This window comes from Mytilus edulis, chromosome 2 (assembly GCF_963676685.1).
Source record: "Mytilus edulis chromosome 2, xbMytEdul2.2, whole genome shotgun sequence".
NCBI classification, from domain to species: domain Eukaryota; kingdom Metazoa; phylum Mollusca; class Bivalvia; order Mytilida; family Mytilidae; genus Mytilus; species Mytilus edulis.
In genome coordinates this window covers 10079187-10105751 of record NC_092345.1, presented here as the reverse complement: position 1 = coordinate 10105751, position 26565 = coordinate 10079187, and the positions used below count along the sequence as shown (strand labels likewise).

General features: G+C 33.6%; 1 protein-coding gene across 1 annotated transcript; it reads right to left on the bottom strand.

Moving 5' to 3' along the window:
* Positions 1-776: 776 nt before the first annotated feature.
* On the bottom strand, positions 777-24001 carry LOC139511418 (uncharacterized). Its single transcript, XM_071298128.1, has 8 exons — positions 23834-24001; positions 20689-20911; positions 14293-14545; positions 11095-11219; positions 10216-10339; positions 9358-9543; positions 8503-8622; positions 777-6190 (listed from the first exon to the last, which is right to left on the bottom strand). The coding sequence occupies exons 1-8, from the start codon at positions 23856-23858 to the stop codon at positions 1313-1315; spliced, it is 5934 nt and encodes a 1977-aa protein (XP_071154229.1). The 5' UTR covers positions 23859-24001; the 3' UTR covers positions 777-1312.
* Positions 24002-26565: the final 2564 nt, after the last annotated feature.

Here is a 26565-nt window from a genome sequence, read left to right as displayed (position 1 = left end):
GAGAATGTGAAAAGTGTTTAACAAGTTACAGAACATCTTAACTATAGTCATATAATTGTCTTTCAAAAATTTGCACCGTCTAAATAAACGATTAAATAAAGTCATAACTTTATTATTGATTCAAAAAGGGAAAGTTGATAAACAAAATACTTTAGATATATACAGTAAATGATTATGTGTTTGTCAGTTGGAAACGAAAATTGGTATCCAACGACAATCGGAAAACTGACCTCTGTTTGACCGCATTTCTTACAGCATCAATGGAAGTCCTGTAACGGTCAATAATGGTGCACGATTAATAGCCATTAAAATACCGAATGTCTCCTAATATATCAGTCCTCAAAACTGAACAAATATGTTGTCGTTCACATATGGTATTATCTTCTGTGTATTTTGTTTTGGGAATCAGTTTGGTTATTCACAAAGTAAGGTTTTAAATACATAAAACAAGAAACTTATATTTACATTTTCATTTTTTCTAAAGTTCGGTTTAATGTGACGATGTAGTCGATTATTCGATTGAGTAGAAGTAGTACAAAGCGTAGAAAAAATTAAAGTTTTGATAATACTGCAAATTTAAACAAATTTTGATTGAAGATTTAAGATCTTTTCAAATCAAAATAATCCTCATCTGATTGACACTGGCGGCTTATTATACCTCATCACAATATTTCTGAAGATCATTTTTACTGTAAGAATAATACTGAGAACTGAGAAAGATTAGTAGTGCAATATCTTGACGACCCGGGTATATATCGATAATAAAAGGTCTTCAATAAAAGGCAAGAGTTGATATGAGATGTCATGCACAAATTGAGTTTACATATTTGATCTAGTTCACGTAATCATCGAAAATCCTTAGACTGATCTGGCTATTCAAATTCTACAGAGTAAAGCTGATTACAGAACGTTATAAAACACGATAATATTGTGTAGCAAAATTCATTTCATTAACAGTAATGTATTTTATAATAGTACAACGTTTTGCAAGTATATGTTTTTCAATGTTCGTCCTTGGTCTATCCATCCTTTTTAACATATATTATAACTACAAAACAACATGCACAAATTATAAAGATTTTATGTAAAATGTCTCACTATAAAAAAAAGTATGAACCAGTATATAAATCAACTTTCATCGTACACAAGTATTTTGATTATATTTAGCATTAAGTTTGTGTATTTTAGCTCTATTCACACTTTTTCGTACTTCACTGTTTCGTTAAGTCTGATATAAAATATCTTGAAATCTTCACTGATACAAACAAGTCAATTGTGTTTTGTAGGATCTGACAAAGTTCAGATTAAAGTTTTACACTTGCCATTTCCATAAAACTTCAGATTTCGGCAGGTTAGTTTTTGCTTTTGACCGACTTCCTAAAACTACTGTTTGGTTAGAAGCCCGAAATTGTTGTCTTGGAGATGAAGATGGCGTCGACGGCAAGTTTGATAACTCAATTGCTTGCGTTCCCTTTTCCTTAATAATCAGTTCATGGGGAGATTGAATAGCATCTATCTTTTGCTGGGGAGTAGGAGTTGTTGTAATTAGTGCAAGCGGAACACGAGGCTGTTTCCGGAATGGATTTCGCAATAGTATGTTATTATTTTGTCTAACCACTTGATCTCGAACACTAGGTACGTCTACAGATGGAACTTGTGGTCCTCTTGCTACTCCTAATCTTCGAGAGGAAAGCAGAGAGTTTACATCCGATCTACCATTTAGATGAGGTGATGGATTAATTTGAATAACTAAGTTTCCTGGTAAACCACTTCTCATTAATTCTTGTCGCAATTGTTCCAAATTTACTGTATTCCCGACATTTATTGGACGTTTTTGTGAAAGCATTTCCAGTCCTTGTATCGGATTAAAATTTTCATTGTTCTTTTGTCGTTTTGGCTCCTTTACTTGAGTTACCAACTTGTTTTCGTTTCCACGAGATTGGAATTTTTCCGTGATTTTGTGTGGAACAGATGAACTCGGTTTTGCAATTACTGATGTTTTTTGAGACGGCATATCGCGCACTTTTTCTGAAAAATTTGATTTTACAACAGACTTTACTTGTCTTTTAATTTCATTTGTTAAGGCTGTTATCTGATTTGCATTTAATTGCGGAAATCGATCTTTCAATATATTTGCAATGTTACCTGTTTGTTTACTTGATTGATTTTGTATCACTGGTTTGATGCCAGATGTTTTCTTTTTGACAGTGATGTTTGTTTGCTTTGTGGGAGTTTCTTTTTGTTGTTCCAACGAAAGAGGCAAAGTAGAACTAATCTGTGATTTAAAATTCTCCAGTTGATTTAAAACAGAGTTCATACTTAGATCGTTAGTATCTGTACCAAGCTTCAAATCTTCAAAACGCAAACTGTTCAAAGAATTACTTGTTGGTGTCATCTCTTGAGTAGTTGGAAGTTTATTTCGTGGTCTCTGGGCTAATTTATTTGGAATTGCCAACATTTCATTACCAATATTCTGTTCCATTCTAGTATTAGAAAGAATGCTATTGGCCGAACTAACGCTGTCAAACTTTCTACGCTGTGCACTGCTAGATAAAGGCACTATCTGGTTAAACGTAGGTAGACTATTATCGTTTATTCTTTCCATAGACAACCGACGCTGAGCATTGTTTCTATTCAACTGGTTATTTATCATCCCTTGTAACTGTGACATTTCATTAAGCTCTTTTCTCGTCAATCCGTTGGAACTGCCTAGAACCTGACGGCTTAAAAGTCTCTCTAACAGTGCAATCTGATTGTCTCCGCCTGTTATCCTGTTTTGCTGTTCTAACATTCTTTGACGACTTATCAAATCATTTTGCATAATTCTTTTAGCATCAATATTTGGTTGAACACCTAAATTCCTAACTGGCTGCTGTCCCCTATTACTTTGCTTATCGTTCGATATTAATGTAATGTTATTCGATGAGACCCGACCACCCTCTGTTGACTGTTTCGTGCCCATCGTGGGGTTTATTGGTTGTAAACCTAGCGCAGATGCTGTTGGGATTCCTTGGACTATACCAAGTTCAGTGACATCCAATTCAGCTCCTAGTTGTGGCAACTGATTTCTAAAAATTTGATTATTATGAAGTAGTGAAAATGTGTTCAAGTTATTTGACTCTGGTAAAGATTGTCTTAGATTATGCAGTCTGTTTGACAGCGGACGTCTTAAATTTCTTCTTGCTGAAAGATTGTTTTGGTTAGCACTTCGCTGTTGAGTTCGAAGTAAAGCTGTTTGAAGACTTGTTGCATCCAATGTATTTATTGGAGGATTTTCAAGTAGATCAGGAATCTGATTTAAAAAGGAATCACGCAGCTGATTTGTATTGGGATTATTTTGTACAGATTTCTGTGAACGAGTGAAGCCTCCTCGCTGACGAGTCGCGTCTTCATTTCGCTGTATTACTGATGGCGATCTGGTTTCTAAAATATTATCTCGAGAAACCATTAAACGATTCGCGTTCCCAGAATTAGATGGAATTATGTTATTAGTCCGAACTACATTATCATTTCTGAGCCTGCTTCCTCGTCTTGCTTGCAACAAACGTATTTCGTTATTTTGAACAGCATTTCCATTTCTTTGCCGCATTACACTATTCATTTGTGTAGGTCGGGTTGGATTGACATCTGCATTGGTTCTTCTACTATTAGTAGATTCGACCGACGGAAATAGGGCGGTGCTCTCCGGTGTACCATTGCGTATTTGGGTTCTTGTTCGTGTCGATTGCCTATTTTGCAACTGCCCTCTGTTTCGTGAATTAGCTGCTGTATTAGAGCTGACTTGGGTGCCTTGCCTAACATTATTTGTTCTTTGATTTTGTAACTGTCGTCTATTTGTTATACGAATTGCATTAGCATTGTTTTGCTGATCTTGTCTAGTGTTTGTCGTTTGTCTTTGATTTTGCATTGGTCCCGTGTTAAAAGTTGGGTCGACAGCATTTGACCCAGTCTGTTGATTTTGTCTAACATTTGTCCCAGTCTGTTGATTTTGTCTAGCATTTGTCCCAGTCTGTTGATTTTGTCTAGCATTTGACCCAGTCTGTTGATTTTGTCTAGCATTTGTCCCAGTCTGTTGATTTGGTCTAGCATTTGACCCAGTCTGTTGATTTTGTCTAGCATTTGTCCCAGTCTGTTGATTTTGTCTAGCATTTGTCCTTTGTTGTAATCGTAATGCTTGTTGCAATCGAGAAGGTGGTCCTTGTGTGACAGTCTGTCGTCGCCTAGCCTCTAGACGTCTTTGAGAATTAGGAACACCTGTTGGCCTAGGAGTTACAGATAATCGTCTCCTAGCTCCAAAACGTCTTTGCAAATCTGAATTAGCAGATGGACTGGGTGTAACACTCATTCGTCGTGGTTCAATACGTCTTCCGCCGGTGTTAGATCCTTGTGGTTGCTGGACCGAACGTTCTCTTCCCCCTACTGCAAAATTTGACACTATATTTAATAGAGAACTCAACACTGAACCAAATCCTGCTGGATTAGCCCCATTTCCAACTTCTGTGGTTTGAAGAAGGGACCTTTTCCGAAAATGTGTATTGTAATCAAAATTGTTGTTAGATCGTCGCATTCGTATGGTTTCTTTACTCTCATTTTTTTCTAATTTCAGTTCTTGTTTCACTCCTGTCCTGTTCGTCTCACCGGATATTGAGTCTGACTGTGACAACACTTTTCCAGACGATTTTTGATTTGTAGATTCTTGTATTGATGATTGACCATTTTGTAGTGATGAGTTTTGTCTTGAATTTTGTCTTGAATTTCGTCTTGATTTTTTTCGAGACTTTTTACTTGACTTTTTTCTTGATTGAGTGCTATCTGATATTTTCCTTGTTTTTGCAGATACCTTTTCTGTGGTACTTGTCTCGGTCTTTGACGACTCGAAACTTTTAGTAGCAGCATCTAAACCATTTTCACTTACAGACGAATTTGATTTGGATTTAGAACTGTTATTTGGTACTTCCGTTTCCTTTAGTTCTGGTGTAACCGTTTCATTTATTCTTTTACTACTTTCATCATCACCACCATTTGCGACCTTCAAAGAGGAAGACTCTGTCATTGTTCTACCTTTATTGGTTCCTTTCTTTAATGCACCCATTGTTTTTGCTGTCTCTTGCACTCTATTTATTTTATTTTCCGTTGTGTTGGGTGTTCTATCGATTGTATCCATAACAGATCCACTCACAGTGGGGGAAAGATTTTGTTGTTTACTATTTGCTTTCTTCAATAATTCTTCTGTATTAATCTGTTTTGAAATATTTTGACTTGTGTTTGTAATTTCCTTATTTTTTATATTTGTTGTTACGGAAGCTGATATATTAGTGTTACGTACGGCATTCTGAATACTACTATTGTTTTGAGTTTTTAACAGTTTAGCAGTCTCCTTGTCGGTACTCTCTGTTTTCATTTCTTTTTCTTTTGCCTGCAAGTCATCTGGGTTCAAACTGGTTGAATTGATAGAAGATTTCTTGTTGAATATCTTAGATGTATCTTTAGTATTGTTATTCCTTTGTATCTCTTCTGCAGTTCTAGATTTTGCTTCATTAGACAGTTTGCCCGGAATTGGTTTCGTACCTTTCGCGTCAGTATTTTCCTTAGTTGTTGCACGTTCATCTGAATGTGTTTGGGGGACACTTTGAACTAAAGAAACAGTTTTGTTTTCCTCTGTTAGCTTTTGGTTACCAATGGTAGTTGTAAGGGCTGACGTAGACGATTTTTTCTTATCTTCTAAAGTCATGCCTTTAGTTGATGTCGTTAATCGTTTTTCTGCTCCTACTATTACTTTGTCTACAGATGAGTTTGCGTTTTTATTTGCTTTGAGTTGCCCATTAGAATTTGATGGGTTTGTTTGCTTCTCGTCAACCTTTGAATTTTTTGTCGGTGGGAGTGCACTTAATACGAATGGTTTGGCGGCTGGTGGTGAAGCTGGTGACGTAACAGTGACGTCAGATGAAGCAGATGAAGCAGATGAAATAGGTGTGACTGTTTTATCAAGATTTGTATCCGATGTTAATGGTATTTTAGATGTTTGTTGTTTGGTATTGACTCCTATTTTATCTTTTTGTGTTAGAATACGTTTGACCGTTGATATCATTGGATATTTAGAACCAGTCTTACATGCCAAACCAGTAAAATCGTCTAATGCTAATGACCAAAACATTACACCACCAAATTTGTTCTGTTTTACCCAATTTGCCTGAAAAAATAATTTGGTGGTTTTTAATATATTGTTGTTACACAGCATTTCTTTATCTTTATAAATTTTCAAATATGTTAAATTCGAGTCAAACGTATAAATTGTTGCAATTTGGTAAAACTATTTTAAGATAATCAGGCTTATAATTAAGGAAACCAGTTCCGCTTTTCGTCTGCATAGGGATCACAAGTAAGGCTAGAATCAAAACAGCTTACAGCTTAATTTTTGGATTTTACATATTTTGGCCACGATCGAGCACCACTCAAGAGACATGTATTGTCGAAATGCGCATCTGGTGCAGAAAAATTGGTACCGTTAATGTTATTACTACCACTGGGTCGATGCCTCTGCTGGTGGACTGTTAGTCCCCGAGGGTATCTATCACCAGCCCAGTACTGGCATGAAAATACGGAATTTTTGTATTATTAAATTTGCTGTTCAAAAATATTTAAAATTATTATAAATTAAGGAATGTATCTCCCTCATGCAAAGCTCTGATTCCTTTCACGCATTTGGCTATACTTTTTGGAACTTTTGGCTTATAATAGCTCTTCATCTTTTATATAAGGTTTGGATTTTACATATTTTGGCCACGAGCATCACTCAAGAGACATGTATTGTCGAAATGCGCATCTGGTGCCGAAAAAAATGGTACCGTTAATGTTATTAAACAGAGAGTAGAATGATTTGTTTTAGACAAATGTTAACAAAATAACCTCGCCTCTTTATATCACGTTACATTTCGTGACTTAACAATGCAAAAAGTAAAAAGGAAACATATTGTAAGATTTCATCCCTTGTTTTTAGTAGGGTACATGAGGGTTATTTTTTATTTATTTACAATGTATTTGTAGTGTTGCCTGCATTTTTTAATTTGACTTTTTATTGCACTGTCAATATCATCTCCTTTCCTTTATCTTTTTTCTCTTTAATCTTAAAGCTTTAGAATTAATATTTCATATAAAAATCCGTAATCAAATAAGGTTATCAACAGGATGTGATATTATTTTTTTTATTTTCTGAAATCATAAAAACTTAATTAAAGACATATCTAAGCTATTTGGTTTTACCTGCAAAGGATTTGTGAATAACTAATTGGTTTCATCTACAGTTTTTGATAGATAGACGACCGGCGTTTGCCTGATTTCAGTGTATATAATTTACTTCCGAGTATACAAGATACTTTAAAGATAGAATATAGTAAAATTCTTTTACAAAATGTAATCAGTAAAAAATTACTTGACATCATAATCTATAATTGTCTTTCATGAAATCAACAAATAAACTAAGTATGTACTGTGATTAGTACTAGACTAATTTTGGGGCCCTTTATAGCCTTTAGTTCGGTGTGAGCCAAGGCTCCGTGTTGAAGGCCGTACATTGATCTATCATCGTTTACTTTTTTTTAAATTGTTATTTGGATGGAAAGTTGTCTCATTGGCACTCATACCACATCTTCCTATATCTAGGTTTACTAAATCGATTGAAGCATTATATTCCACATAAAGGTTTATGTTTATTTTATAATGGATAATTTTTTATGTACTTCCTCTTTTTGATTATTGTTGTACAATATGGACTGAAACATGTAATCTTACTGTTGAAAAAATGTTAAAATTGCAAAAAAGAGCAGCCAAAATCATTCTTAACAATGCATATGACACATCAAAAACTTTATTTAAACAATTAGGATGGTTATCTTTTCAAACAAGAATCACATATCACAAAAGAGTAGTGTAAATAGTCTTGCACCTGATTATCTTTGTCAATTATTTAACAATAACCAAAATGTTAATGTAAGATATTCTTTGGGTTCATCAGACAATAATTGTCTTTTCATACCACATCCGAGAACAAATTTTATGAAAAAAACATTTCAATATTCCAGTACAATTCTTTGGAACAGTATTCCTGTTCAAATAAAAAAAGATAGAAACGATAGAACAGTTCAAAAAAAGTTTTTATAATTTCTTGTTTCTAAACTAAAAATGTAATTATAAAATAAAATTTACCTATTATATAAAAGTCCATAAACTTATCTTGTACGTCTGACATTAACAAAATATGTTCATGAACCTATTCTGTATGTTTTCCGCCTTTTGTTTTGGCATAACAAGTATGTTTGTAAATGTATATATTATATTATTGTACATTTTGAATTATTCAGAGGGCATCAGGGGAGATTAGTATTGTACTAACTGATTTTACCCTCTTTAAATAAAGTATTTATTATTTAAATAAAGTATTTATTATTTAAATAAAGTATTTATTATATGTATGCCGAATGATGTTACTATTAATGTGTGTAATACCTTTTCAGTAAAGCTTTCTTTATCATCGTAACCTATCCACTGGTCGCCCTGCACAAGATATGGAACCTTCTGTTCTGTGTCTCTGTATACTTTAGCACCATCAGCTATCATCTTGCAAACCTAAATAAATAAAATATTTTAAATATCTTTTTTTTAATTGTTTGTATCTAAGTTTATAAAGAAAATCATACAGTTATCAAGGAACGTCTCTATCAGATTTGTAGATAAGCTGTCCCTACCTCAAATCTCCTAATTAAGCTACTGTTTTTCTTCTTCACTGGAGATCATTGCTTATTTTTCGAGAGCAGATATTTCATACAAGTTCGATATAGAGTATGGGTAACTAATTCATGTTCATTCTCACATGACCTTCGTTATTGTTGGAAATCAGTGTGTTCCTAATGAGCTTGCTGAGATTAATAATTGTCTGGTATTTGGTCTTTTTACCGACCTAAACTTAATCATTAATAGGTAAAAAGATTGGTTTTTGTTATTCTATTTTTCAATTGGTTATCTTATCATTTTTTTTTATTTATTTTTTTCTATTTTAATTCACATTTTTTTTTTCATAACCCCTAGAAATGTTTCCATTTCATTTTAGTAAACTCTAAAGTATAAGTTTAAACAGACGACGCATCATCTTAGTTCAGACATTACATTCGCATGCAGTGTTAAGTCGTTTACAGTAATGAACTTATGCATTAAGATTATTTTTTCAATCTTAATTTGAAAATTGCTTACATAGCTGCTTATAAATCATCGGTTACTTTAAATGCTTTATTTTTTGTCTGGTCATGTAGGTCATTAACATCCTCAGTTTTTATGAAAGGATTACTTTTAAAAACGTTCCCTTACCTCGAAATTAGCAATGTATCCAACTTCACTAGTGTGAGGCCCTGCAATCGATCCACCGGTTGCCCTAGATCCAATATCATGGCTGTTCTGGTTTGTTAATGTAAAACCTCTGCCAAACAGAGGAAAGCCAATGATAATTTTCGATCTTGGTGTACCTTTCTTAAACCAATAATTTGAAACCCAGTTCTGAAATAAAAACATCACTTAGTTAGATTCGTAGTTTCGTAATTTTGCAAAATGTGACTGTTGTTTGCTCTTTGGTCGGGTTGTTGTCTCTTTGACACATTCCCCATTTCCATTCTCAATTTTTCGTCCTTGTTTAATTTGCAATTCGTCCGAGGTGGTCATGATACCGGTATCCGAGTTTATTTCGTAAGCATTAATTATCTGAGTTGTATTTTGTACACTGAACAAACTTTGGAAGGTTAATGCATAAAGGCACAGCCTTAAGGGGACAATAAAGGGGGGGGGGGGACTCCGAGGAAACCCCTAAACAATAAGTCTAAGAAAAAGTGTGAAATGAAACAAACAACTGCTCGCAACTCTTAAATATTTTCAAGGATTAAGCAACACAAATCAAAGTTCACCAAAATTATTTTGGGAGGGGCGCTACTAGAAGTCTGGGAAACGGTCAGTAGATCTTCAGTTGCTCTGCTAGTGCGATCCCTAGTGTTACTCAAGGCAAACAAAAATTCGATGACATTTCACGTTCGATCCCGATAAATGTTAAATACAATTATTTATGAAACCCAGTCATCTAACATGTTGAAACAATATTATAATTTCATTAAACGCAAATGAATAATTCTCTCAATGATCAAATAACCTATAATAAAACCTTCTTTTAATTCCGCTTACAATGTTTTTCTGTGCTGCGTACCCCATATCTTTGCTTCTAGGAAACAACGGACTGTTGTGGCCTGTTATTGGATCCCATGCTCCGTGAAAATCATAGGTCATTATATTGATAAAATCTGAAGATCTGGAGAAAAAACATACATGGTAATAAAACACATGTATATACATTCTAGCTTAAATTTCTATTTAAACAAGTTATCTGTTTCTCATTCTCCACTTAAAAGTAAAATGAAGATTGCTTCTGAAAAAATTGCATACATTGGTAATTGAAAAGAACATTTGAAGAAAGATATTTTCTAAAGACACATGCATATATAAAATATAATAAAATAAAACAACGAATAAAGGAAAATAACACAGAAACTGATGTGAATTTGCTGATTTTGAAGAATATCTTCAAAATTAAATTCATAACCCGTGTGATATTTCCGATTCGAATAGAGAATGGCAACGGGGAATGTGTCAAATTAACTAAATAAAAAAGTAACAATGCTAGTAGCTAATAAATATATAAACAAAGACATATTTTGTTACGGTTTTACTATTCTAAAACTCTTTATACAACTGCTTACAAGATAAGAATAACACTTTATGGTTACATTTCGTGTGTCCGAAGCGCTTTTCTAACTTTATATTCATCAGGAACCATGAAACTTAAACATTTCAAACCAAGGGATATATGAATAAGGAAAAAATGTTAGTAGCTATATGAAAATAACTGACCTTCAAATAATTTAGCTATGGTCAACTTCGCAAGAGGATTTCGGAACATAATTTCTTAATTATTTGATTTATCAAAAAAAATATTCAAAGGTATAAATGAAGGAATATGATGCGTATAGTCTTAAGTCATTTCAAATTGTACATGACTAAACATACTTTGAAATAGCTTCTATGTCGTATCCATTTTTTATTTTCTCTTCATCAGCTGGTACAGCTATTGTTAGTAACAAACGGGATTTTCCTGTTGATTTTGATTCCTTTTCAAACGCTTTTCTCATCTCCTAATTGAGAAAAAAATAATATTCGTGAAATACTAGACGTATAAATTGGTGAAAATATAGTATATCTATACAAAGATCTTTAAAATGTTAATGAAAGTTAGAACACGAAATGGGGCTCAAGTAAAATACAACCTTCTCTTCTGGTCATAAGGTCAGATCAATTATCTCCGGTCACAATCTCTTATCTATCTATACTATTAAACGAGAAGACCTCATTTTGTGTGTCGCTTCTCTTTTCTTTCCACTTCCACAATAAATTGATCATTATGCCTCTGTGTCCTATAGGTACCCTGCATAGTCCCATTTGTCATCCATTCTTTTGATTATTCCGTATGGGTTATTTTGGGAGGAAAACGAAAAAAAAAACAATTGTCCTGTCCCAAATTACCTATGACTTTTGATAAATCTTCTGAAATTCTCCAGTCATAAAATCTTATACAAAAATTAATCGGGTCACTAAGTATATTAAATAGAGAGGGTCTAAATAATATATCAATGACCTCCGTGGATTGATAAGTAAACTGTGAATTGATAGTAAAAAGCAAACACACTTTATTTATAGTAATGAATGTTCATAATATATAAAATGTTTGTTCATGTTGAAAACAAAAAATTGGGAATCAAGTTTGGAAAAAAAGGAGGAGGGGTAGAAAAACAATTGCCCTGTCCCCAAGTACCAATGACTTTTGATAATTCTCCAGTCATTAAATCTTTTACAAATACATCCTACAACACTTAACATACTTTCAACCACACTCTGAATGTCCGCGATTTCGCGGGTGTGTTCTAGTCAAATATTAAAGTCTTGAATTGCACTGTCTCTTCACACTATGTAGCATAACCACCGGATATGGGTACCCAAAAAAAAGCAAATAGTACCTATTCTAAATTAAATACCCGTACAGTAAACAACAATTCGCCGCGATTCGCCGTACAGTTTATCCGCTTTATTTACGTGACTTTCTTTTATGTAAACGATAGATTGTTTCGAAATACAGTATTGTTCAAGCTTAAATGTGACATATTGTTGTTCTACGAACACGTTAAATGAATAGTTGAAGGATACATGTGTTCTAACAAGTTTAAACGTCACATGTTTCTTTTAACAGGTATCCCCATTTAAGATTCTGGCGATTCGAAGAGAGAAAGACGGCCAGTTAAGGATCCTGATCAGCCCTAAATAGGGGCTGCACTATTATAATTACTATTACATCACTTTACTTGTCCGCAAGACATCTAATTTCACATTTGTATTTCCATGGTTTTGGAGTTACCTATATTCGATGGTGATGCTACACAGTGTTTATATATTTGTCTTCTGAGACTTTGATGTTAATGTAAAGTGGTATCTGGTGCATTCCCCGTACCTAGATGGTATCTTGTGTATTCTCCGTACCTAGATGGTATCTGGTGTATTCCCCTTACCTAGATGGTATCTGGTGCATTCCCCGTACCTAGATGGTATCTGGTGTATTCCCCTTACCTAGATGGTATCTGGTGTATTCCCCGTACCTAGATGGTATCTGGTGTATTCCCCTTACCTAGATGGTATCTGGTGCATTCCCCGTACCTAGATGGTATCTGGTGTATTCCCCTTACCTAGATGGTATCTGGTGTATTCCCCGTACCTAGATGGTATCTGGTGTATTCCCCGTACCTAGATGGTATCTGGTGTATTCCCCGTACCTAGATGGTATCTGGTGTATTCCCCTTACCTAGATGGTATCTGGTGCATTCCCCGTACCTAGATGGTATCTGGTGTATTCCCCTTACCTAGATGGTATCTGGTGTATTCCCCTTACCTAGATGGTATCTGGTGCATTCCCCGTACCTAGATGGTATCTGGTGTATTCCCCTTACCTAGATGGTATCTGGTGTATTCCCCGTACCTAGATGGTATCTGGTGTATTCCCCGTACCTAGATGGTATCTGGTGTATTCCCCGTACCTAGATGGTATCTGGTGTATTCCCCTTACCTAGATGGTATCTGGTGTATTCCCCTTACCTAGATGGTATCTGGTGTATTCCCCTTACCTAGATGGTATCTGCTGTATTCCCCGTACCTAGATGGTATCTGGTACATTCCCCGTACCGAGTTGGTATCTGCTGTATTCCCTATTTGGTGTAATTCCCAGACCCATACCCGAAAGTGAAGAAGAACAAGTATGGAGAATTTCATAAATCGTTTCAATGTTTTATCAAGACATTGTTATCATGTCACAGAGTTCGTTGTGGGCTATTTGAGAATATTACCCAGAATGCTTCAGATTCCAAATTATGGAATTAAGTCACAACTCGTTTAAACTTTGGGTCGATTTTGAGTTGGATAAATATTGAACCGTCTGTTGTGTGTGTCAGACCGAACAAAAAGACCTCTTCAGAAATTGTATCTTTATTATATATTAATTTTGACAGAGAGCATGACATATCTATATTCTGGGCTTGAAATAAAAAATCATTCAGACAAACATCTCGTTTTATTTGTGAATTGTTTGTGTGTTGTGAAGCAATATGACAGCAAATATCATGAACCATCAATTTATGTAATTATATAAATATGAATATAGAACTTATGTAACGAAGTAGACCTTGCAGAAGAGAATATTAATTATTGATATGAGTTTGTATATCATTAATCATTAGATCTAATTTATAACATACATATTTTGTGATTGATGAACCAAGTCATGATTATGTCCGAAAACTTTCTTAAAAAATATTACATGTATACTAAAACATCGCCGAAGTAATTTTTATAAATTTTGTATGTAACTTTTTCAGACATTTAAGATAAATCAAGAAAACAAAAGAGATGAAGTCGTCATGAAAAATTAAATGTCCAGAAGATGAATCACAATCTCGTAAATACAGAAACATTTTTAACCTATGTTAGACGTGGAATATTGTTAATAAGACTGAACATAAAAGTGAAAGACCAACAATAATGACATTGAATCCAAGGGGAGGGGCAATCAAGAATCATTCAAATAGAAAGAGAGAGAGAGAGAGAGAGAGAGGGAAAGAGAGAAAAAACAACAAGGCAATGATACCTCCCATATATATGTAGACTTACCTTCATTAATGAGGCTAAATTCATCTTGTCTTGCGGAGGCCCGCCCCGAGTTGCAGGGTACTCCCAGTCAATGTCTAGTCCGTCGAAATTTCTCTTCCGTAAAAACTCAATTGTTGAGTTTATAAATATTGATCTTCTACTTGGCTGAGAAGCCATATCACTAAAAGGTTTACTGCCAAAATTCCAGCCACCAACGGCCAGCAATGTTTTTAATGATGGATTTGACAGTTTCAAATTGTTGAATCGTTCATACCTAAAATGTAAATAAAATTGTGAAAGAAGAAATAAAAAAAGAACGGATAGTTGCATTACATATAGAGCTCAGAGGAATTTTGTAACCAAATTAAACAAGAACTATCTTTAAAAAAGATATCCGACGTATTTAAATTTGAGTATTATGTTTAAAACTATCATTTCGATAACCTTCAGAAGCACAAAGATACCATTTAAATAACGTTTTCTCTGTTTGTGTTCAGTATTCTCGGTCCTCGTATCTTTCTGTTTACATTCACCAAAACCCCGCGGAAATCTCACATGCGTAGGTGCGTTCTAAAAGTCATGTACATTCGTACAACAAAGTTTACATTAAAAATTATATAATTGTCCCGAACAAACAGCTGTCACGGATGCAAAGAGCTATTGGAGAAACAATATTCTAATAAAAATATAAATCTTTGTAAGATCTAGTTCAAATATTTATAGCTTTTCAGTTGCTTTCCATCACAATATAATTAACGAGACGTTTTTTCAAACACAACCAAATCACCCACCATGACAGCATTTTGTCCGATCACAGAAAGGATTTTCGAGCATGCGTATTCTGTTGCCATAGTTAAGCGTCCCTAAGTTCAAAGGGCACAAACCCGAACTATACCGACTACGTCGGAAAAAAAATCTGTTAACACCTACTTTATTGAAAGATGTTTAGGCGGCACTAAGGCAAAGATTTTTGGCCTACGGTTAAACCCTTTCTTACGAATAAAGGGTGCGCCAACACCAAAGACATCATTTTACAAGAAAACATGGCTATAGAAACAAACCAGGAAAAAAATTGTGAGATATTTAACAATTTCTTTCTTAATGTAGCGAAGAACATTGGTGATAATAACATCATTATCGATGAAAAACATCCAAGTATCGATGCAATTATAAAAAAAATATACCAACTTGTCATCATCAGCACTAAATTTTCACCCAGTAAATGAACATTTTTTTTTGAAGCGAATAAATAAAATAAACGTAAAAAAAGCAACAGGTATCACTAAAACTACTACACTATGCTAAACCTGTAGTTACAAAACCAATAACTGATCTTGTAAATTTGTCTTTGTCTACCTCAGTCTTTTCAGACTCACTCAAAATTGCCCAGGTGGTCCCGATTCATAAAAAACCCAGTGTACTTGAAAAAGGTAATTACAGACCAGTGAGTGTACTTCCTTCAATTTCCAAATTTTTTGAGACAGCCATTGAGACGCAACTTTCGGAACATTTCAAAAATATTTTTAGCTCATTTCTTGCAGCATTTAGAGCAGGTTTCGGCTGTCAATCCACTTTACTAAGAATAATTGAGGACTGGAAGAAAGCCTTAGACAATAACAAATATCTTGCAGCAATTTTAATGGACCTTAGTACAGCGTTCGATTGCTTACCTCAGGATTTATTACTCATGAAGTTAAAACACTATGGTCTGAGTGAATCTTCTCTCCAATTACTAGATAGTTATTTGACTGGTAGAAAACAATGTGTTAAAATTGGTCAAAGTATGAGTCAAATGCTTAACATTTATAAAGGTGTACCACAAGGGTCTAAACTAGGCCCAGTTTTATTTAGTATTTTTATAAACGATATTTTTCTCTTTGTAAAAAACTGTGGGTTATATGATTATGCAGATGATAATACCCTTTCAAAATCTGGATCTTCTTTGGCATCAGTTATTAAATTCTTGGAGGAAGATAGTGGTTCACTAATCTCATGGTTCTCACAAAATAAAATTCAGGCTAATCCAGAAAAATTTCAAGCCATAGCGATTGGTAATAAAACACACAAAAACAACATAGTCTTTAACTTAAATGGAAACAACATCAAATGCGATGATGTAGTCAAACTACTTGGAGTAACGATTGATTTTAAGCTTGACCTTAACCAACACATATCTAATATATGCAAAAAATGCAGCCAGACAGTTAAATGTTTTGAAAAGAATTGGATCACACTTGAACAAACAGGCAAACATGAAAATTTACCATTCTTTCATCATGTCAAACTTAAGTTATTGTCCACTCATATGGCATTTTTGTAGCGAGCGCAACACCAAAAAAATTGAAAAACTGCAAGAACGAGCGCTCAGATTCATCTACAATGACTACAATAAATCATATGAACAACTACTTGATCAATCAAAATTACCCACTCTTAAAATCAGACGCATGAGAACCATGGCATCAGAAACTTACAAAAATTTGACAAAATCCAGTCCTGAGTTTTTTACACAATATATTAAATTTTAAAGATAACTCATTTAATTTTAGATATAAACTCACAGTTGATTTACCACAACCAAGAACTACAAGGTATGGCAAAAGGAGTTTTAACTTTGAGGCAGCAAAGTTGTGGAACTCCCTGCCTAAACATGCACGGAGCCTCTCAACTTTGGAACAGTTCAAACATTTTATTTCTTCATGGTGTTCTTCAGAAACCTGCTTCTGTAGCTCATGTAGACATTAACTTTGCTGTTCTCAGAGCTGGAATCTTCTGGCCCTGTGTTCTGTTTATTGTTTGCGTTCATTTTTAATTATTTGCTTAGCTTATGTCATTGGGCCATTTAAAGCACAATTTGCTTTTCCTTTATTTCAGCTTGCTTGCTTTGATTTATGCATGTTTGCTTAGCTATTATATTATGCATGTGTTTTATTTGCATGCGTAGTCTGTCAAATGTGCTGATAATTTGTAATTTGTTATTTGTTTTAAATATCAAGTCGGTTAAGAGCTCTACAGAGCTCATGTTTACCTTGTTGAATTGTACATATCATGCCCGACTATAAATAAAATTTACTTACTTACTTACTTACTTATGTCGATATGGATTATTTGATCATATTCATGTAATGTTTCAATTGTTAATTGTTTAGGCAGAGGCTGAGCTAACATTTTAATGTACAAAAACTCATAATTTAGATACGAGGAGTAAAATTTTATATTAACCCAGACGCACGTTCCGTCTACAAGAGACTCATCAGTGACGCTCGAATCAAAAAAGTTAAAAAGGCCAAAGTTGAAGAGCATTGGGGATTAAAAATTCGTAAAAAGTTTTGCCAAATACAGCTAAGGTAATCTATTCCTGAGGAAGATGTAGGCCATTTATGTGCATAAGTAAAATCTATGAACATATATATACTTGCAATTATATGAGAAAAGACCATATGGAAAATACATAAACGATATATTACGTAATAAATGTGTATTACATATGATTGATAATCATAATATGAATTGATATCACGACATAAGACACGTGTAAATAATCACTAAGATACATTGTTAATTATGGCTGACAAGATAATTACATGGACATGAACAGACATGACCTTTCACTTCATACTATGCTACAGACGTGTACCAGGTCAAATCTAGGCCATTGGTTTACAATACATAGGACTGCAACGGCTAAATTCGATTGATTGTCGGTGGTTCTTGTCTGTCATATTTGGTTTTGTAAATTGTTTTCTCTTTTGAATTGTATCATATTTTTCATGGCAGGGCTTATTTTTGTTTGTGACTATATACCGTATGGGTTTTTTTTTGTCTGAAATTAATGAAAGCCGCACAATGGACTGTAGTTGCTTCTATTCCCATTCAATAACCTGTCATATGCTTACAAGGGGAATTCCATAGACTGTTACATCATATAAAGATGTGGGTAGGGTTTATAGAACAGAGACTAATAGGCTAATTTAAGTGCATAACAAAGGACAAAAAGTAAAAAGAATAGAGGAAAAGAGGCGAATAATTTTTTTTTTAAGAAAGTAGGGTGATAAAATATAAAGAATTGAGAGTATAATGCGCAAAATTTATAAAGAATAGAGAAAAACGACTTAAGAAAATAAAAAATACAGACTTGAAGAACCCATTTTCAGACCATCGGATATTAAAAGTGATTCAGAAATGAAAAAAATGAAAATAGCTCTTGAAATAATAACTATATGCATCTGGCAATTAAATGCTGGTACAACTCTTTAGTTTTTGATTTAGCAAACGCGTGATTTACAGTCCTTTAAGGGGCTTCCATGTCAATTGTCGTATAAAAATTTCAACAATAAATTCAAAATTGGACGAAAAACAACACTTATATATATCATAAGTATAAGTATATAACAAGCTATGTGTCCTTTTTTCATTACTTTGACATGAACCTGTTACAGAATTAAAGTTAGTGTATCTCGATTATTTAAACAAGACCAGAAAATTCAAGGCATAAAAGTTATTTATTTTTGTACATCGGGATGCTTACTGTATGTTATTTCATACATGTACATTTTTTTTCAATTTCACAGTCCAGAATTAAAATGGGGGAGAGATGATTTCTAAAAAAAAACTAGTTTAATCCCAGTACGTGTTCAGATGCTTGTACAAACAGTTCATAGAGAAAACAGATTTTTGCTTGCATATGTTTCCATAAATTCCTTAATTTCTGTTTGTAGATTGAATAGATATAAGAAGATGTGGTATGAGTTCCATTGAGTCTCCATGCAAGTCACAATTTGTAAAAGCAAACCAGTATATGTCAAAATACGGCCTTCAACATGGAACCTTGGCTCACATCGAACAGCAAGCTATAAAGGCCCCAAAAATGACTAGTGTAAAACCATTTAAACAGGAAAACCAACAGTCTAATGAATAAAAAACTGAAAGTTTGCTTAAACGCGCAGCCCTTATAAGATTTGTAAGGATATAGATTATAATTGATTAAAGCATATATATCAACGATTTTGTAGAAAGTTAAAGAACGTAAATAACTATAGAAATAGCATTTAGTGGTTACCGTAATAAAGTTTTTTTTTAATCTGGAAAAACAAACAGTGGTTGTTGTTATAGTTGCTTACTGTCATATTTGTTTTTAATTTATTAGTTGACTTAAAGCTATGAGTTCTGCTCATTGTTGAAGGCTTTATGGCTTTGGCGACCAATAGTTGTTCAAATCCAGACCATTTGGACTCTGTGGGATAGTTGTCTCATTACCAATCATACCTTATTTCCTTGTTTTATAATTATAGATTATTCACTGAGGTCTATACATAACAAATAAATCCATCGACAAAAACATGTTTTATAATTGTCATATGATTCAGTAAATGTCCAAATTGACATGTTTATAGAATGTTTCTATTGGTCAATGTAAGACAAGAGTGTATTGGCCGTATTAACCTTTAAGGATATTTTTATTACTTCCGTTATGTAAACAAATAATTTTTCATTTTTTTTTTATTGAAAAAGCGAATTCGATTGGTTGTTTTCAAGTGAGTGACGCTGACTTAAAAGGCAAAGCTATGTGAAAACGTAAATCAACTCCTTATATTTTTTTTTATCGCTCAACGGACATGATTTACCAAAATATTAAAATGTGATAGGATGAATACAAATGAGACGACTATCCACTTGATTCCGAACGGGCTGAATGTAAGCAGCCGACCTTTTACAACGAGTAAAATGAATATAACGGCGTGAATGTAAGCAGCTATAAGTCACAGTTCGACCTTTAACAATGAGTAAAACTAATATCGTTAAAAGTCAGCTTTTATAACCCACGACATGACATAATATGAAACAGTTTAAACAAAATACCAACGGCCCATATCATGACAAACCAATTAATTAAAAACATATGAATGAGTTGATTATGTTCTGAAAAACTTCAAATGAAAAATTGCTTTTCCAGTCGTTTATTTAATTAACTACTGGTATATATAATATCTATCAGTACTGTATCTGGAGGCTACAAAGACCATGTGTCGCTCACCTAGGTCACCAATGGACACTCTCCAACATTGCAGACTAAAATGTTATTCATTACTAAAATCATATTTTGACGAACTTGTATTGATAATCAACGACCAATACTCACATGATAATTGTGACCAATATTGGTTAATTTTTTTCCAATAGTTCAGAGGGGATATTATTTGTGCAAGTTAAAGAACACCAAGCGATGGAAAAACGGTAGATACACATGATCAGTTGCAGATCTAGAAATTTTCATTAGTGGAGGGCTCAATGACTGCCCAAGAGGGAGCCCGCTCCGGTCATGCATCAAGGATTTCCTATATAATCAACCAAATGTTTTGCCCCTGCCCCCCCCCCCCCCTAAATTCGCCTCTGATGGTTTTTGTTTTGTAAACTTACATTCCTTTGCTCCATGGCGTCGTATCATCATTCCACTCTACTGCTGCTAACTTATAGCCATCAAGTTTGGCGAACGCATAAATTAGATGTGTACACAGTTTAACGTCAATGTCTTCTGGCACAAAACGAGCAATTCCTTTTCGGTACTGTGACCAGTTTGTATAATAACACACTCGTAAATATCCATGGCAACTCAGTATATTAATCAACAAATACACAATACCTGCAAAGAGTCATATGAAACCATAATTTTTTAAATACTTTTAACATGAACAGCACGACAAGAAATAACTGGGTACAAATCAGATCGCCTCAGACACAAACTTCGATATAGCGTATATGCCCACTTGTTTTTTCCACTAAAGTCATAAATAAATAACCCTCATTCTTAAAATACGACGTATTTCAATTTACTCTAGAACAAGCAATTTAGTTCAAGAAAATGAAAAAAGAAGTTCGCACCTGTTCATTATACTCTATATTGTCTGAAATAACAAAACTACATTTTATATTGCGTTTGTGTATATGTGGTTTTCATACATTTCACTAGCTAGCAAACAATTCAAAACTTATAATTTGTAGAAAATAGACGTTTACGAAAATACACCGGATTTTTTAAAGTTATGTTATATGTTTTTTTGATTTTTGGTTTGGTCGCTTCTCAGTAAGACCCTGTACCCTGGGTGTAGTTTGTTGTCCTCACTTCTTTTGATTTAGTTTGAATTATTCTAGGAGTATGGGATGGTTTAAACAAAATAGTGATGTTTAACGGGGTAGAAACAACCGTTCATTCATTTTTGTCAGCGTCAATTATTACTCGATTTACTCCATCAATGGACCTTCCAGCCTAAGTTACAAAGAAGAGAAGAAATGAATAAAGTGTCGTGTGTTTCTGAAGTAAGGTACATGTATAAATGGTCTACTGTGTCTGTGTAGAACAAAATGCATGTTCGAAATAATTTCTGCAAAAATCGAGTAATTATTTGCAAACTCGGTCCATTCAGCAAGGGTGAAACTTATATCTATTGTTTTACAGATTATGACAAGTGTTATACATATTTTCATGTTCGTAACCACATTATATTACATACGCCCCTTAGGTCCATAAAAAAGAAGTCATCGAACATTTATTTGGCGTGTGTTGCTTTGAAAGAAAATCCCGACAAACATTAAAATCCTACATATATACACCTACTACAATATACGGAATTCGTTAATCTATACATCTACATGTCCTTAAGTATTACAAGGGGGTTAATACACGATAGTAAATAACTAACATTTGCAAAGACGATTCGTACCAAATGAAATATAGAGCCTAAAACATTTAACTTCAATTTAAAAACTTGAAGTTAAGACAATAATTTTGTGATTGTTTATTGTCCACATCAATTATACAACACATTTAAATCAAGAGTTAAATTTTTATGAACATTTTAAAACAAAACAGGAATGCTATAGGCGATTCTATGTCAAAAAAGATAAACGAAAGATATGAAAGAGGCGATCGAACTCGTCAGTTGAAAACAAACTATAAACGCCATTGCAAAACAGGAAAAACGATCAAAAGAAAAGCATAGGTATACAAAACACACTATAAAAAACAAAGACAACGCAAAACGTATCCCTCAAAAAACCGAGGTGGTCCAAGGTGCTCTAGATAGATAAACAGATCTGGTTCCAAATGTGGCATCCGTCGTATTGCTATTTTTTTTTAGTGTAAACCCGTGGTAAGTCTTATTCGCAAGGTTATATTCGAGGAAAAGAGGACCAGATTTGTTTCAAACGATTGAAACACATCTTTTGTCATCTGTGAAACAGATCTTCCATAACAGTCAATTAACTCGTTGTGGCGTCTTTAAAATTTATGAGGGATGATTTCAATTTGACTACTTTGAACCCATGGAATAGATTCCTTGTGAATAGCATATGTTCATCAAGGATATCATGAAATGAAATGCAAGCTGTAAAATATCATATCAATTGGGAGATATTACTCCATATGCAGGCAATGTTAGAATGTTGCTACAAAGAAATGGAAAGTTCACAATTTTGAAGTTTTAATCATATATGTTGAAAAGTTTTGTTTTCAACTAACTGTCACTGTCAATTTGTAGATGTAATTCATTGTATCTGGTGTATCCTTTGTTACAATTTTGATGGTAAAGATCCATTTAAAATAGTCACCAAACTTTGAACTATTTAGTGAGATGACATCATCTAAACCAAAAAATGGAAAGTTAAACGATAATGATAGCTTCATTTTATTTTATCATAAGAAGCTCCAGTATGAAATAATTATCAGATGAATAAGCGAAGCATACTTCGTTTATTTATGGTAAAGCCGATTGCTTGCTGATATACTTTAACAGACCATTATAATTTATCGGTATCAAAAACTGATCACATCGCCCTAGATGTAGGTAGTTTCACAATCACTTTGAAGCCCGGCTTTGTTTGCTGAAAAACTTAATGTTAATAATTAAGGATGTACTTAGGTGAGGTTAGCTGGAAAATTAATAAATCAAGAATTTAAAATTGATACGTTAAGCGGGTAGAGCATTCTCTATGGATAAAAATAAGCTAAACATATTGATGGTCATGGACCTCTTTTTCGAGATATTTGAGATTTAAAATATGGAGGGAAAAGGCTGATTCGGACTTTTAACTTATGTTTGCTGGTATTAATTGTTTCCAAAAACAAAAGAAAGAAAATTAACAATCTTCTAAAATTTTGGTAAATGACCTTTCATGAGCTATTTAGTCTATATGAAAAAATAAATGGGTGTTATGGGGCAAAATATTTTACCTTGTTTTGTATGGAAAAACACCAAGGAGTCCAAAAATTTGACACGCTTTCCAAATCCTCACCTAAGGACAACCTCAAGGGAGAGGTTTCGTGAAAGATCAAGCAGTACAACGTCGCTTGTAAGATTACCCTATGTGTCTTTATATTCATATGCGTTTTTGCTTTATTGATACAAAAAGGCGCCAGTTCTAAATTGTCATATCTCATATTGTGTTGTTATATCATTTTTGTCCATAGTATTTTTTTATTCTTCCAAGGAAAATAATTAATTGTAGTCGGATCAAAACATATTCTAGCCTTTTTTTCATATATATCTAATTATTACAAAATACTCACAAACATAAATTAACTTATAATCCATTTTTCTTAATAAGCAACTACACTATCTTCATTTTAAATTAAGAAATATGAAAAACATATCCATTGTTACTATCATGATAAACAAGTAAATGTTGTACTACTGGTATGGGACAATAAAACAATGTTATAGTACTCTGTGTGTCAGGTTTATTTCTGACATTAAGTATGATGTATACCTTCACTAAACTGGACCGTCTTATTAAGAGTGTAAAAAAACAAGCATTTGTGGTTATTGGTTAAAACGGTAACTTATTCGGCAAGAAAATGTTATGTTTTAACTTTATTGTTTTGTACAAAAATGTTTACTTCAAAACAAAATCAACATTTTTCTCACAGTATTACGTTATGTACATTTTGACTTGGTAGGTACAATTATCATAGGAAAGTGTTGATAAAAACTCTTTAATATTCGAAAAATGGTGTTTCAACTTTAGAATAATGTTTGGTCATACATTTACCAATCTATGAAAAAATACAAGCAGAATTTGAGACCAAACTCGGAAGTTCTCTAACCTGAAATTATAAATTAAAATTTCTTCCAATTTCCCTGATCATACTATGTATTACATGCCTGAACAAACCGTCAAATATCGTAATTATGCTAAATGGACAACCTGGAAATGTGGTGAGATGATTTAAACTGATTATGTGCTTCCAGACAACATTTATGTCATTTTTTGCAATAATGTTTCAAGACTAGTTGTGTGTATTTATATGGTTATCAATTGTAAACTATATAATTTAATGGGAAACAAATCAATTATCAGTGTTTCTGTAAAGGGACAGGTACCATCAAGACATCTGCAATGGGACAGACATCACCCAAGACATCTGCAATGGGACAGGTACCATCAAGACATCTGCAATGGGACAGACATCACCCAAGACATCTGCAATGGGACAGACATCACCCAAGACATCTGCAATGGGACAGGCATCATCAATACATCTGCAATGGGGACAGGATAGGGGATAGGGACAATGCAGTTGATTGAAAACTTATCCTGGATATATTAACGAATAAAAGAAAAATGTGATATATGAATTCCCTAAGGCCTTCACATTATCTATTGTTTGTATTTTTTTGAAAATCATCATCATCATCATCATCATCATCATCATCATCATCATCATCATCATCATCATCATCATCATCATCATCATCATCATCATCATCATCATCATCATCATCATCATCATCATCATCATCATCATCATCATCATCATCATCATCATCATCATCTTCTTCTTCTTCTTCTTCCTATGAAAACTACTTATAATTACTTCATTCATGCATCAATTAAAAGTATTTGATAATGTTGTGTTTTCTACATTGTGTAGCTGATCGATCTAAAAACCATCATCATTTTGATGAAATTTCTTGTAGGATGTAATTTTTTGAAACTGTTTTTTCGTAGTTATTTTTTGAATTTCGAAGAACTTCGTGATAGTTTTATTTTGTTTGTACTTCTGTATAAATAACTTTTCAGGATTTTATATATATATATATATAAATATGTATGTTTCAGCCGTGTATCACATTCAATAAATTGATCTGTCGTAGAGTTGTCACTTGTTTATGCGTACTCATTATATTGATTGGATTGTGTTTGCTTTACGTCACATGAGCGCAAAAAGGCTATATCGCAGCGAGTGTACGGAATTCAATGTCTTGTATAACTCCTGACTTCACAAGAAATCTGATGTCCGATGATGTACCTACAGTGCACATGAATTCTGTATAACATATTTGGATCAGTTGTACTATTTTTGCAGGTATTCTATAGCTTCTCAAAAGATCTTCCATAAACTTCCTCTGTGTATACTGTCTAAGGCTTTTTCAAAGTCTATAAAGTTTACTAACAGTTGCCTCTGCCATGTTTTACCCTGCTCGATAATGGTTCGTAGCACAACTATGTGGTCGCAACAACTCTTTCCTTTTCTAAAACCTGCCTGTTCTTTTCTGAGTTTGTTTTCAATTGCTGTTTTTATTTTACCTTTTAGTATTTTGGTGAAAATTTTACTGGTAATTGGCAATAAGGCGATGCCTTTCCAGTTATTGTAGTTTCTGAGCTAATCTTATGTTTCCCTTTAACCAGTTTTTAGGTATCTTGATGTGTTGCCAAACTTTTTAAATGGTGGATGTAGAATGTTCCCTGTTAAGACTGTGTCTGATGTAGATAGTTCTGCTGATAGCTTATCGTTTCCAGGGGCTTTGTTGTTTTTGAGGCTCTTACTGCTTGAATGATCTCTGATTTTGATGGAATTTCTATGTTAACTCCGAGATCGTGATCTGCTGTTGGTATTTTTGCTGTTGTTTCTGGTTCTGGCATATTTATACTTCTTTGAAATGTTCATTCCATCTACTTCCTTGTTCTCTTTCAGAAGTTATTAGCTCACCCTGTTTGTCTTTTACTGGTATGCTGGTGCTTCTCGGCTCCTATTGCCATCCCTTCAATGACATATCCTTTATCTTTTTTAGTGGCTTTCTTAACTTCCTTATTACAGTGATTAGTATTGACCCATTAATATATCTTTCAGTCTATCAGAGTGTGTATGGCAGATCTTTTTCTTTATTTCTTTCCTGTTGTCAATCAGATTCCCGGTCTCTGATTTGATCCATTCTTTATGTTTTTTTTGTCGTTTGAAACCTAAGATTTTTTCACTGGTCTTTTTAAACAGTTCTTCCACCTCTTGACATTGTTCAT

Bases quoted from the DNA above. Each gene is read 5' to 3' on its own strand.
- LOC139511418 (XM_071298128.1), bottom strand. From the start codon at position 23,858: ATGGATTATAAGTTAATTTATGTTT. The intron at 20,912-23,833 runs GTGAGTATTTTG...GACTCTTTGCAG, and splicing joins TTATAAGTTAATTTATGTTT to GTATTGTGTATTTGTTGATT. The intron at 9,544-10,215 runs GTAAGCGGAATT...TTTTTATTTCAG, and splicing joins ACGCAGCACAGAAAAACATT to AACTGGGTTTCAAATTATTG.